This window comes from Manis pentadactyla, chromosome 10 (genome assembly GCF_030020395.1).
Source record: "Manis pentadactyla isolate mManPen7 chromosome 10, mManPen7.hap1, whole genome shotgun sequence".
NCBI classification, from domain to species: domain Eukaryota; kingdom Metazoa; phylum Chordata; class Mammalia; order Pholidota; family Manidae; genus Manis; species Manis pentadactyla.
This window is the reverse complement of record NC_080028.1, coordinates 11,215,211-11,229,803: the sequence shown is the minus strand read 5'-3', so window position 1 is coordinate 11,229,803 and position 14,593 is coordinate 11,215,211. Positions and strand designations below refer to the sequence as shown.

Sequence of the window (14,593 nt, the reverse complement as noted above, 5' to 3'; positions counted from 1 at the left end):
GTAGATTCTTTTGGTTTTTATTTTGCTCTTACATTTATTTGCTTTTTGTGTTTATTTTCATGTTGCCGTTCTTTTACCTGCTACTACAGTATCTTCACTGACACACAAATTGGTACCCAAGACTGGGTGGCAGTCCACACACCTTCAGGAGGGTTGGCATATTATTTGGCTTTGGTTTTCTGGCTGAGGCGGGGACCGGGCCATGGTGAAATGCCAGTGGCGACTGCTGTCATCTTCCATAGGAGGGACAAGAAATGCTGGCACCTGGAGTTGGACAGCTGCTTCTGATGCTGCTGACAAGCGCCTGGTGAAATCTTGAAAGTTCTCCTAAAGGCATGAAGTAAATTCTAGCTTTTTATGTTTTCCTCTGAAATACTCTCCTATAAAAACCAAATTCAGAAACGGATTCTATAGGTCTCTGGTTCACATGATGAATTCAACCCTCACTAGATGTTTGCAGTGCAAATTTGGGCACCGATGTGGAAGGAGTTGCATGCAAATGTCCTGGGGCTTCTGTAACACATGACTCAGGGACTTGAAATAATCCAAATTTATTCTTACAGTTCTGGTGGTCAGATCCAAAACTCAAGGTGTCAGAGGGCGGCGTTCCTTCTGGGGGCCCTGGGGGGGAATACTTCCTTGCCTTTTCCAGCTTCAAGAGGCCGCCCGCTCCCCTTGGCTCCTTCCTCCAGCTTCACAGCCAGTAGCGTAGCATGCTCTAATCTCTCTCTCTCTCTGCGTCTGCTGTCACACTCCTCTTCCTCCTTCTGACCCTCCCTGCCTCCCCCTTATAAGGACCCTTGTGATCTCATTGGGTTCACCCAGATAATCTCCTCATCTCAAGATCCTTACTGAAGCACTTCTGCAAAGTCCCTTTTATTATTTAATATATTCACATATCCGTTCTGCTCTGTCCCACCTACAGCCGCGCTTCCCGCCCCGCCGCAGCGGTCACGGAGTCAGGCCCTCCTGTGGACAGACTCTCATAGATCCCGAGGAGCTCCTGCAACTTCCTCTCCAGCTTCCGGGCCTGCTGCCTCAGCTCCTCAGCCACTTGTGTTTTTGCCCCCTCGTGCAAGTGCTTCGACTCTTTCACAAGGCTGACCACGTTACACACAGTGGAGATGGCAGAAGTGGTTATACCTGCGATCTGGGCTCCCCTGGACACTGTCAGAGCAGCACCTCCTAAAGCTGTTTTCACCGGCCCACTGCTTTGGAGCGGGATTCTCGCAGTGGTCATGACACTCTTGGCTGGGGCTGTGAAGGAGGCTTTGGTCAGCTTGATGGCATGGTCCATCCGCATGGTACGCTGCAGGCCTTCGACGTAAATCTTTATTATGGAAATAAGGTCCTGACATATGGCCTCCTCTAAGTCAACGTGAGTCGGTACCAGACATCTGGCTTTAGCTTTTGCTGATGACTTGCTTACACAGTCCACGATGCTAGTGGACACTCCAGTGACAGTTGTGGCTATTCCCAGCCCTATCCCAGTTGCCCAGAGTACCACACTGACCCCTGCTGTCACGGGGGCCAGAGCCAAGGCAACGATAGACAGGATGCCAGACACAGTGCCGGTGGACGCAGTCACCACGTTGGCGATGGTGCAGTCCCTGTGGACCTTGTCAACCTTGTCTGCAAGTGCATAGAGCTCACGTATGTACACATCCTGATACAGTTTTAATCGATGAAATGCTTCCAGAAACTCCTGCCTCTTCAGACATGTTTCCAGGGGCATGTCCGTATCCTGCATGGCCATGTCTGTTTTCAGTTTATCCGGAGCTTCATGTAGTATACCTGCCTCATAGCTGTAATAGTGAAGGTCAAGTGATTAAGAAAGGCAGTTTGCTTTTTGGAAAGCAGGCTTGATAAGATCTACCATGCATAAATCAAGGAGCTTTTATTATAAACCAAGTGGAAAAGAATTTTGCAAATGCCAAGAATTTTTCTTCCAACATTAAACACAATTTGTGCGTCCCATGGGCTCCATAGTACTTATTCGATCAGGGACCAAAGAAGTAACATGCTCTTAGGGGGCAGGTATTTGATAAAGATGCCCTCTCACTCAAGGGGCCATCTATCCCATCACTATCAAACTTTCGTGCAGAAAATCCATAGACAAGCAAAGGAAAGTGGAGGTGGAGCAGAAAAACCACACTAAAATTTCAGAGAATTTTAGTGTGAAATGAAGACCTTCCCCACAGGGAGGTCTGCCCTTTGCCCTTGGCTACTGGGAAGTGATCTCTAGACCCCTAGAGTGTTCTGACTGTTAGGAATATCTCCATTTGCCTGGGCCTTTGGCCAGTGGACAGTCTGACAAAGTGATGTATGATGGGGGCTTTGGGTCACGTGGTATCAGGTCCAACCTACAGAGGAAATGGAAACTAAAAGCATTAGGTTGACCTCCAGAAGGGGCTGGAGGCCCCAGTTCAGCCAGGTGGGCAGCCTGTGATTGAACCAAAAAAAACTATACACTGAGGCTTGCCGTGGAAAAGACTTTTTCCTTGACCAAACTGTAGTTAGGTTCTTATGACCTCTTTTCTCGACAACGACTTGACCTTGACCTTCTGTGTCCTGTCCTTGTTGGCCTGTATTGCCCAGCTGTAGCAAGAATCCAGCTAAGTCAGTTTAGCAAGAATGCCCCCACTCCTGATAACTGATCAAGTTCTTCATCCCCCACCTTTGATGTGTAAATCCTTGGCTGCCTGGTGAGTGGATTTAGCAAGAATCCCCCCACCCTTGACGTCTTCTCTTAGTGATTTTTCACCCACTGATCCCCCCACTCTGCTCGTTGGCCATAATCCCCAGTGTCTTTGTTGTACTGGGAGTTGAGCTGGATCTCTCTCCCCTGTTGCGAGTCTTGACACCTAGTGCAATAATCTGGAATAAAGTCCAGCAAGGGTCAGAATAAAGTTTTTCTTAAACAGGGTGAGCTTCCCTGCTTAGCAATGCTCCATGCACATTGTCACATGGGGGACACAGGACAGTAACATGTCCTGGGGACAATGGAAGCTGCTTGTTCGAAACCCTCCCTGCCCTTGTGCCACTCCTTTGGCTGATGGTAACCTGTATCCTTCTCTGACAGTAGGGTGACAGTGATAAACTGTCACTGTAAGTGTGACAGTTTTCGGTGAGTTCTGTGAGTCCTTCCAGTGAATTATTAAACCTGAGGGTGGCTTACCTCTGTAGTTTGTGTTGAAAGTAGGGGTGATCTTAGGGATTATACTTTTAGATTTTGCAGTTTGGCTAACCCTGGGTGCTTAGAATTAACAAACAAACAAACAAACAAAAACTCAAGAGTTAGAAGGGACCTCAGCAATCATTCTGCCTGGTGTCTGCTCTCTTCCATGTTGAGGCCCTTTGACCTTCCCAGCTGGGAGTCACTGGATCCAGCCACGGGCCCGACTGAGAAGCAGGAGACCTGCTACGCACCCTGGTCCCCTGGGACCCTCCAGCCCACCTCACTGCCTCCCCCCACCCCTCAGGTGTCCCCACCCGGACTCCCATGGCAGCTGGTGTGCACGCCAAGGCTCTGTGCAGCTTAATGGAACCTCTTAAAGACACAGGGACTTTAAGGGCCATCACCAAGAATCACTAAGCCCGAAAGGCTGAGCTCAGACGAGCTTGTAGAGGAAGCGCATCTCTTTGTGAGGACCTGTGAGTCTCCTCAGAATCCCTCGAATTACACAAAGTTGTTGGAAGTTGTCACCAAGCCACACTGCCTTCCCACTGGTCGGGGCTGCTCTGTGGAGGATAGAGGAGGGTCCCCGGTGGCAGCTGAGGACGCCAGCAACCAGAGAGGGTGCAGAGGAGACAACCGCGCGTGGCCCTCCACATGCAGTCATGAGGCGATCAGGGAAGGGCGGGCAGAAATTCCCCTCCCCGTGCCCAGGGCCACCGCCACATCATGGCCCCCTCAGGTCTGGTGCCCCTGCACCCCACTCCAGTCCCAGCCCTGCTGTCCGAGCCTCCTACTTGTCCTCAACCTGGCCTCTGGCGCTGACGTGGGTCCAAGCCTCCCTGGGCCCTGGGGTAGGGTGATTGCCTTTGGCTCCTCACCTTTGACCCTGTGGTTCATATTAAGCCTTTCACTACAGTCCCATCTGACTGGGTTGCTATTCCCATTGACCAGATGACAAATCTGAGCCTCCAAGACATAAGCCCAGAGCCCTGGGGCTGGGCAGAGAGTCAGGTCCAAGCAGCTCAGTCCACTAGCCTGCAGCCTCTGCCTTACGAGCCCCCAGGACCCTGTGGTGCCTGCACAGTCGGAGACAGGGAGGAAAAGCGTTCTAGCCCAAGTTCCCAGGGACACAAATTGATTGTGCCAGGATTTCTCTGACACGTCCCAAAGGAAGCCTGCTTGGCTGTCATCCCCAGGAAGAAGGCACCTGGCCCCAGTCTCTTCCCAGCAATCATTTTCAAAGTTCACATTAATGGAGCACCTGCTTCCTGTCAGTCACTATGCTCGGCACTTTACATGCATTATTTTATTTTCCTCACCATAGAGGTGAGCCGATAAAGCAGCTAAGGCAGAGAGTAGTTAAGTAACCGGCCCAAGGTCACATAACCTGCTCCCTGCAGGGTTCACCTCTTCTCAGCCCAAGGCCATTCACTGCCAGGGCATGATGGGGGAGAAATGCTCCTCATGGACTGTTGAGAAGGGACACCCTCTACCCCAACCACAGGCCACTGCCTGGAGGAGGTGTGCCTGCCAGGAGGAAACTAGCCCAGAGGGGAGATCTGGGTGACAACCTGGGGCTGCCCCTGGACGTTACCTGGACAAACTGTCCTCAGCCACAAATCTCTCCCAAGTTTTGTGGTTGGTCAGCAGGAGGTTCAGTTCCTGCCTGCTCACTGTGCTCCGGAAGTACTCAGTGACCTCCTCAAGAAACCTCTTGCTCTCTGGACGGAAAACATAAGAATAAGGTTAGCGGAAGTTGTGATAGAGGGTAAATGGCATTGAGCAGAACATGGTTAAATGTTAATCTCCTGAGCAGCTATGCTTGTGATGGAGTCCCCTGGGGTTGTGGACTGAACTGGGTCCCCACAAATTCATATGTTGAGGCCTGACCCCCAGTGTGCCTATACTTGAAGGCCTTTAGGAGGTAACTAAGGTTAAATGAGGTCATAACTGTGGGGCCTTAATCCAATAAGACTGGTGTCCTTCTAAGAACAGGGAGAAACACCAGACCTGGCCCCCTCTCTTCCTCTTTCTCCCTGCAAGGGGAAAGGGCAAGTGAGGACAGAGCGGAAGGTGGCCATCTGCAAACCAGGAAGAGAGGGCTCCCCGGAAACCCACCTGCCAGCTTGGATTTCCAGCCTTCAGAACGTACTATCTAATTCCTGGCATCTAGATATGTTTAGGAATTCAGACTTTTCATCCTTTAGAAAGATAACACAGGGCACGTAGGGCACATTACCCCTTTTAGCAGGGTGTGGGCAGTGCTCTGTAAACAAATGCGTTCATGTTACAACAGTGAAACAAATGCATATGCCCATGAAATGACAATGAATGGGATGGCTGTAAATAGCCTCAGGTCAGCTCAAGGCAAGATTACAGCCCAAATGAGTTACCAAAAAATGTGTGGTTTTCAGGAACTTGTAGATCATGGAAGTGCAGACAAGAGAATGGGGACTCATATATATTTATGTGTGTACTGGGGCATGAGGTAAAATGTGTTTCCTTCTCTATACACACACTGAGGCATTATTTGTATTCACAGAAAAAGACAGTGGGACTCAGACAGGATAAGGGAACCTCTGAAGCCAGCAAACAGAAAGCTTAGAAGCTGAACCCAAGGCCAAGTGTCAGACATGCCTTTGACATGACTTTGGGGCCTTCTTGTGCTTTAAAAAGCCCTGTGATTTCTGCACTCTGTCCTATAGTATATCCACGGTTTTTTCTTTTTAAAATTTAAAAGTTATATTTTAGTCATTGAGTAAACATACCATGTGGAGAGGTTCCCTTCTCCTGCTCCCGGACACTCGAAGATGGGCAGTAGGAATTCTTCAAGTGGGTAGGGGCTGGATCCTCAGCTCTGATCCTTGTGATCAATCTGTATCACTTCTGTCCCCTCCACGCTGGTCCCAGGGGACACAGCTCCCCGTTGCCACCTCTGAACCCAAGCTGGCCTATTTACTAAGTGAGAGGTCAACTGGTTTCCGAGATAGAGTTTATCCTCAGGAACCCAGCAGCCCTCCCACCGTCAAGGATCCCAGGGCCTGCTGGGGGGCTCCCGGCCTTGGATCGATCATCCGCTCCTTCATCCTTCTATGTGACTAAGTAAAGCAGGATTTGCTCCCCTAGGAGGCTTTGATTTGGCTGCCAACACAGTGCAGGCTGGGAAACACGACTTCAGCAGGTGGGTGCAACATTATTTAGGTTTTTCTTTCTGTGCTTCACTAAGGGAGAAGGGAAACCAGGGCTTAGATGGAGGCAACCCACAGCACTCAGTCTGTGTATTCATTGATTGGGAGGAGGAAATAACTGAGAGCTGAGCCTCTGTGGGGATATTTGAGATCAAGAGAATCAGTCCCTGCCCGAGGCTGCCATACCTGTTGAGCAGGTTATGGTCAGGAGCATAGGGCAGGCGCCCAGTGCAGTTGTTTCCGCCTGGAACTGACAGGTCCCCGGTAGAAGGAATGCAGCAACATGTAGGTGGGATGTCCTGCATGGCAGGCACTGGCCCAGGCCACGTACACATATTATATTTGATCCTCATAACAACACAGGGAAACATTATTCTCATTTTACAGGTGAGGTGGCAGAGCCCAGACTGGGGTCCAATTTAGTGGCTGGGACAAGGCAAGAGGGCAGGAGAAGCCTGCAGAGTGGCTGATCTGCCACCTCTTCCCATCCCGCCCCTTCTCAAGCCTCCTCTGCCTTCCACTCTGCTGTCCCCCGACTCCCCGTGACCTGTCCTAGCCTCACTTCTAAGTCATTTGGTGGGCAGTATATGGGGAGAGAGGGAGCCACCTTGGCCATGGAACCTGAGAAGACGAGGACAGAAGTGTCCCCCCAAACCCCAGGTAGGGTGTCTCCCTTTGGCCCCTCTTAGGAACCATCCAGAGAAGAAGCCAAATACCTGAGGTCATGGTGCCAGCAGCCAGTGTGGGTCTCTGTCAGAAGGAGATGTTGCTTCACCCTTGGGGGAGAGAAAACAAATCATGGGGCTGAATGTGAGGCCAGCTGTAGCAACATGGAGCACCAAGGGGCCGGGTCTCCCCAAGGCCAGAAATCAGTAAGTGGTAGATTGGGTCCCAACCCAATCTGCTGGACTCAAGGCCCACACACTGCCACTCCTCACCGTGCTGCCAAATGAACAGGAGACCAGAGATTTCAACAGATGTGTGCAGACAGCCTGGCTGGAGAGGTGATAACTGAATAAAGAGGGGTAGATGGTGCTGCCTTCAGAGAAACAGAGAGGGCATGCAGAGCCTCAGAGAGGAAGGCGAGACGGAGGGGGGCCCAGGGGCAGCAGGGACAAGGTCACCAAGCCCACATCTCATCCCATAGTCACAGCAGCCTGAGTCTACACATGAGGGTAGCAAATCAGCATTGAAAGACTCCAGAAACAATATCTCTGTACTCTGGCATTTAGGAGTCCCCATTCAGTTGCTCTACAGGGAAGCCTGCCAGTCGATCTGCCTCCCTCTTAAATAGGAATGGGCAATCTATAATCAGATTTATGAGAAATGTAACAATGTGGAAAAGGGTGACAAAAATAAACATATCAAAAGTGACGCCAGAAGAAACAGATAATTTCGAATATGGAAAACCTATGCCCTCAGGGAGATTGGAAAGATATTTTATTTATACAATGAGAACAAGATGCCCTGAAAAGAGAAAGGCATAGTATAGCAACAACAACAAAAAAGAGATCTTGGGAATTAAAAGGTGATCAGCAAAATGAATGCTCAAGATAGGTTGGAAAAGTAGGCCAAGTAAAGCTCCCAGAAACTAAAACAAAAAGATGACACAAGAAATGGAACCAAGTGGAGAATTGAAAAGTCACCATCCACTATCATTTCATAGTAAGTTATTTGGGAATGAACTGCAGAAAAAAAAGTGTGTGTGTGTATGTGTATGGGGTGTGGCAGAAGATAGCCAATCTAGAAAAAGATGTGGGATCCAGGAAAGAGGAAAGTCAACCCAGTGAGAAGCAAAGTCGAGGATTACAGAGGGCATGCAGCAGGCCTAGAGACCAACCAGAACAGAATGGCGTAAGAAATGAAGGCTTCCATGGGGAAAGGGGACTTGCAATAATACCTCATAGATGCATGGTTTGAAAGCTATTCAGGAAATGTTGAAGACAATAATACAAGGAGTAAAAACTAAGGGGACTAAATACATTAGGAAAAACTAAAGCCGTGCAAGAACTCATGTGCAACTAACTATATTGTACAGGTTAGCTCTACAGTAAACAAAACCTAAAACATCACAAATATGTAAGCACTCTTGCTTGATTTTTACTTTTAGAACAAAACAGAGCCTATAAATATGAGAACAAAAGGTACTTGTTGCCAATCAATATATAAAGCACAATGGCATAAGTTGGGAGGTAAATCAATGATGGGAAAGGAGGACTGAATCCTCATTTTACAAAGTGGGGAGTAAATAAAATTGTAAGGAAATGGCTTACAACTACAACGATTTCCAATAGAGGATATAAAATTAGCGATATAACGATATTAAGAGAAAGTGGAAAGGTGTGTAAGAAAAAGTATACAAATAAGTGAAATCATTATCTATCTTGGTAGGAAACAAATAAATAACAATTTAAAAATCAAGAAAAGGAAAATTCAATACCTAATATTTATTAGCATTATGGTAGATGACTACCTGCTTTGCCCTAGACTCCATTTTAAGTTCTTTGTATGTGTTAACTCATTTTTCATTGTCATCATAACTCTGTAAGAAATAAAGCTAAAGCTCAGAGCAGCTAAGTAATTTTTTTTATTAAGGTGTTACTGATATACACTCTTATGAAGGTTTCACATGAAAAAACAATGTGGTTACTACATTTACCCGTATTATCAAGTCCCCCACCAGACGTCAATGCAGTCACTGCCCATCAGTGCAGCAAGATGCCACAGATCCACTATGTGCCTTCTCTGTGCTACACTGTTCTCCCCGTGATCCCCCACACCATGTGTACTAAACATAATACCCCTCAGTCCCCTTCTCCCTCCCTCCCCACCTGCCCTCCCACCCCCGTCCCCTTTGGTAACCACTACTTCCTTCTTGGAGTCTCAGAGCAGCTAAGTAATTTAACCAAAGCACTCAGCTACAGCCTGAGCCAGAATTCATATTTGGCTGCCTGTCTCCAGAGCAGACCCTTTCACACTATTCCATCTCCCAACATACGAATGTTACTTAAAGATATTAACTACCTACAGAAAAAGCAACAAATTACAAGGGATTGCTTTTAACTGGGAAAGGGGTGACCAGAGTCCTCCATACTAACTGATTTGTTTTAACCATATGCACTTACTACTTTGACCTTTTTTTTCTTAGTTTTAAGAAAGCAGAAATCACTCCATAGCAGTTGGTAACTGATAGCCAGCCACAACAATGCTATTTGATGGGATCGCCTGAAAGATGATGGAAGCAGTTGGCTCAAGCGCCAATAGGGAATAATATGACAACTGTCGGTGTCGGAGACCCTTAGTGGTTGATGAAACTAGGTTGTCAGAGAAAAGTAGGAAAGAAAACATACGTTAAACTAGAAATAATCAGAGTGAGCTCTACACTTAAACAGATTCCTAGCAACTGGCCCACTCGCATATGTACTGAAGGGCTTTTCTCCACTCAAAGGATGCAAGGCTTCTTGAGGAGATCTGAAGTCCACAGGCCTGCTCCAGGAGGCAAGGACGCCTCCACAGAGGTTCAGAGCAGTGCTCAAAGGCCCCCCGCTGGTAAATGCTAACAAATCACATACAATAATAATAATAGTTGATAATGATTCTCATGATCATGTTTAATTGGGTCAGGCTGAGTCAGTGAAAGGCCTTGAGTTCCTAATAATATTCAAATGAGAAGAGTTGAGACAAAGCATACACAAAAAGGCAGCTGTAATGGTTTAAGAAGGCAGTTGTGATGCAAAAGAACTGTTTGTTAATTGATTTTAATAAGAAGGGGAATCTTAATACAAACAGGCATTTTCCCTTCTACTTATTTATGTCACTGTAGGAGATTGAGAAAGAAAAACGGAAGAGCCATATTTCCGAGCTATCCTCCCATCAGACGTAAATAACCTCCGAGAACACCAATCTCAGGCAGGGCTACTCTGAGACTGGGGTAAACTGAGACACGACAATGCTACACCCCAACTTGGTCTAAGCACAGACACAGTGTCTCTGTGCCACCCACAAAACCCCAAACACTCCCTCCCTTGCATAAAGAAGGGTTCCTGCTTTACTAATAACAGCGCTATCTCTGGTCTGGTCTCCCTCACCATAGGTGAGGTGTATCGGGACACCCAGCGATAGTTACGCTGCCTTCACAGCACTCTATCTAGAGTGGCTCCATGTCCTTCGAGCCTCCCCCAAATCACCTAACCAAAGCCCAAATCCTAGAATCAGTTCTTTGTGATACCCTGATACTGAGAAGCTCATGGTTATCAGTCACTGAGAGGTATGACCTGGTCACCACAGGCGTGTCCTGTGGCCTAGGGCGGAGGGCACGAGAGTGCGGAGGGCACAGTGGTGTGCACGCAGATATGCCTGCTTTGATTATAGGCCACGGGAAGAATAAACACGGGCAGTTGTCAGGAACCCAGGAAGACCCAGCACGGTGGGGGTGGATCCAGGCGAGCTCTGCTCTTTCCAAGCCACTGTTGCTCTGGCCAGTTGCCTGGCACAAACCCATTTCCTGCTGCTGCTGTATTCAGGCCAGATCTCAACAACACGGTGGTTCCTGAGGCCTCTGCCGCCTTCCTACCCACCAGCCCTCATGCAACTCCACCCTCTGCTGAAGTCACCCACCTCCCCCTCAACCCTGCTGCCTCTCACGTTAGGGCCTAGACATCAGCACATGTGGGCTCTGCCTGTATGACCCAATCCTGGCCAACGAGACACAAGGGGACATCAGCAAGGGGGCCTGGGGGGCTTCCTGCCGTAAGGGAGAGGTGGGAGGGGAGAGCTGGCTGGCCCCGTTCCTTCCTCTGCTTCAAATGCCGCCTGAGCCCGGAGTCAGGGCTGCCAGCTGAAGTTGTGAAGCACCGGGCCAGCACCAACGCAGAGAGCTGGATCCCGGCTGGCCCCAGACGTGTGTGAGTGCACCTGCACGCTCCATCTCGTTCTGCCCTTCTTCGCGCCCCTCTTGGCCTGTGCTGGCCCTTGCCTTGGGCCTTGGCTGGGTGTTGATGCCTGCCTGACATTGCCTCCTCCCACCTGACCGGTTCCCAGTGTGTCTTCCCTGGCCAGCCTACTGACTGGGCAATTCCCCAGAAGGCGGTGGGTGGAGGGACAGAGGGCCCAAGAGGAAGCCCTGCGCAAGGGCAGGGCCCAGTCGGGCGCCCCACCCATCCCGGTCAGCTCTGGCTGGGCACACCCTGCTGTGCAGGGATTCTCACCAAAGCAGGCCCCTCTACTTGGCTGCAGGGCATCCCTTTGGGCAAGAAAGAGGGCTAAGACAGGATCCAGTTCAAACCCGTTGGCTACCCCCAGGCCCTCCTGATCCTTCCAGCTCCTGTCTTCCCCTCACTCCCACCTCCACCTGGCCCCCGACCAGGCACCTTCCAGGCCTGGCGGCTTCCTGGACTCCAGCCTTTGTTCAGGCTGCACCCTCATCCTCGACTGTCTTTCCCTGCCTTCCTCACCTCATGACAGTTTGCCTGTCCTTAAAGGCCCAGCTCAGAAGCTCCCCTGCCCTCCTGGCCTCCCCCGTGACAATCCAGACCCTCTGAATGTGCCTGGCTGTTGTGCTATTTGTGCTGTTTCTCCGCCCTGTCTCCGCCAATGGCTCTGAGTGCTGGGCATGGGCCTGACTATTCTCTGCTGCACCTCCAGTGGCAGTGCCCCAGGGTCCCTTCCACGCTCCCCGGCCAGGCGTTACGATCTGGGGTACGCAGCCATCACTGGGGACCGAGAACAGCCAGCATCTTGATAACACAGTGAACCCCAGTTTCACTCACAGCTGAGGAATTCCCCCGTTTTTCTCATTTATCTTGATGAAAAGCTCTGATAGCAAACAAATCAGACTATGACTCAGCTTTCACACATATCACCCCACTGATCTAATGAGCAGTTCTATCAGATTGCTGAGTTTCCATTTATTTCCTCATGCCTCTTGACTCTAGACATAATATTTTTATATGGGGGGAAAAGAGGAAGAGAGAATTGCAGAAAAACATGGGTGCCAGCTAAAATCTGGGTAATGCTGAGCCTTGAGACGGCTCCTCCATTCCAGTTCCTCTCCTCCCCAGGGAGGCCGCCCTGGCTGGACGCCCGCCCAGCTCCCTGCAGCCTCTCCCCCAGCGCCCAGTCACTCCCTGCTGCCAGGAACTTGGGGAGAAGGTGATGGGGGCCATTTCCTTCCAAGGGACAAAACTAAACTTATGTTGCTTTCCAACTGCAGTTGTGTTTCTTTTTGACTCACTAAATCCCGCTTTAAGAAGAAGAAAATGAAGAAAATAAAAAAGTTTCTACAAAATAAATGAATCCCAAAGGGATCTAAATGTAAACCAGAAAGAAAAAACGACAAATGTATTAGGAGAAATGTTTAAAACTGCCTTGAGTAGGGGGAACTTTTCTAATCAAGACACAAATCCCAGAAGCCATAAAGGGAAAGCTTAGTCTATTTGAGCTCTTAAAAATTAAAAATATAAAGGGACAGCATAAACAAAGTCAGACGACAAAGAGAGACCAGGATACACTCTTTGCAATATTACAGTAGACCCGAGGTGAATATCCACCATACGAGGAGATCCTACAAATCAACATTTGAAGACTGAAAACAATTTTTTTACAAAAATGGATATCAGATCTGAACAAACAATCCCTAAGTACGTGGCTTGCCCAGGGCCACACGACTCTTGGTGGGCAGAGTAGAGGCCAACACCAGGCCTTCAGATGCTGGAATTCAAGGAAGGAAAATACAATTTCAGTAATCCAAACATTTCTGGGTTTGTCTCTGCCTGCATAAACGCATACATCTAAGCTTACATCCCCACAGTGGCACTCACGTGGCCACGGTTTGGTTCTTGCATTAAGATTGCAAAGCTGGGATTGTGCTGCAGCAGCCTGCCCTGCTCACTGCCATCTGGGCCATCTTTCCAACTGGCCATCAGTCCACTGGATGGCCTGTTATTTCTCCCAAGGCCCCACAGTCCTGAACACAGGGCCTGCCAGCATCCTGCTCTGTCTTCCAGCATGAGACCCTCAGCAAGCCACGCAGTCAGGTTTCCCACAGGGTGTGGCCCTGAGCAGGCCTCAGCCCCAAGGTGCATGAGACAAGAAGAAACCTCAGTCCCCATCAGCCTTACCAGCAGCCCCTCCAGGGCAGCCTCAGGAGCCAGGTCCCAAGGACAGGCTCTGCCTCACTGGCCCCACTCCATCACCTCTGCTTCCTCCAAATTTCCCAAAGGGAGGAGCACCCCACCACCACCCCCTTCCTTCTGGTGCCACCTGCTCTCTCTGGCAGTCTGAAGCCCTAGCTGAGCGGGAGTTGGGGGCGAGCTTTGTGAACCCATCTGAGCAGTTTCCCCCTCTCCCACCACTGCTTAGGGGAGGACGAAGCTGGCAGACAAACCTGGGGTCAAAGCCAGGCTCTGGCGCTGCTTCCTGCGTGACCCTGGGCCCATGACCTGACCTGTCTGGGATTCCTACTGCCCCAGTTTACCAAGGAATCTTACCCTGCTTGAGTTTGAATGAAATCCAGTTGTTCAGAGCTGTGCAGATTCAGCTGCTAGCTGTGTGTCTGCACAATACCCAGACACATCCTCTGGGCCCATATATACGGGGGATGGAAAAGGAAAGTGAAAGAGAAAATTAAAGTCTCCACTTCTGAGAGCTTGTAATCAAACACACCGGAACATTCTCAACTACTCCCATTCTTTTGCTGACCCCCTTAGAGGAGCACCCCCAGACCAGCCATTCCAGGCCATCCTGCCTCAGGCTTCAGGCTTGGGGAAGGAAGACTTGTCATTGACAGATTGTGGGGCCCTTTGCAAATTACTGCCCTTACCCCATGGTTTGTTTCTAGCCCCTTCTTGTCCCCCCACCACACCGCCCAGCATGCCTGCCCTATCCACTTTCCTGACACCAGCATTTAGCACAGGCCCCAGACATACCAAATGCTCACTGCATACCTGTCATGGTGCTGCTGTTAAATGCCATGTCCGTGCAGCTTCCGCACATTTGCTTATGCAGGCCCTTCTTTCAGGAGCACCTGGTTCTACCACCTGGGAAAATCATGCTTATACTTCAAAGCCCAACTCTGCCATCACCTCCTCTGAGAAGCCCTCCAGCATCCTCCCTGGCAGGGTCCACCGTGCCCTGCTCTGCTCCCATGGCACCTGGGGGAGGGGCCTAAGCTCACTGCTTGGCCTCTATGTCCGTGTCTCCCCTAACCCCTTTTGATCCAGTCTCCCTC

General features: G+C 49.7%; 1 protein-coding gene across 3 annotated transcripts; it reads right to left on the bottom strand.

Annotated features, from left to right (window-relative positions):
• Window positions 1–535: 535 nt before the first annotated feature.
• LOC118915456 (apolipoprotein L3-like) lies at window positions 536–13,976 on the bottom strand. 3 transcript variants are annotated; one of them, XM_036891352.2, is made up of 5 exons: window positions 13,854–13,976; window positions 7,083–7,142; window positions 5,947–6,136; window positions 4,773–4,899; window positions 536–1,805 (listed from the first exon to the last, which is right to left on the bottom strand). In XM_036891352.2, the coding sequence occupies exon 5, from the start codon at window positions 1,754–1,756 to the stop codon at window positions 920–922; it is 837 nt and encodes a 278-aa protein (XP_036747247.2). In that variant the 5' UTR covers window positions 1,757–1,805; window positions 4,773–4,899; window positions 5,947–6,136; window positions 7,083–7,142; window positions 13,854–13,976; the 3' UTR covers window positions 536–919. The 3 variants fall into 3 exon arrangements, with proteins under 3 accessions (XP_036747247.2, XP_036747245.2, XP_036747246.2); XM_036891350.2 differs by lacking the exon at window positions 5,947–6,136 and having other exon boundaries at window positions 13,854–13,975; XM_036891351.2 differs by lacking the exon at window positions 5,947–6,136 and having other exon boundaries at window positions 13,841–13,904.
• Window positions 13,977–14,593: the final 617 nt, after the last annotated feature.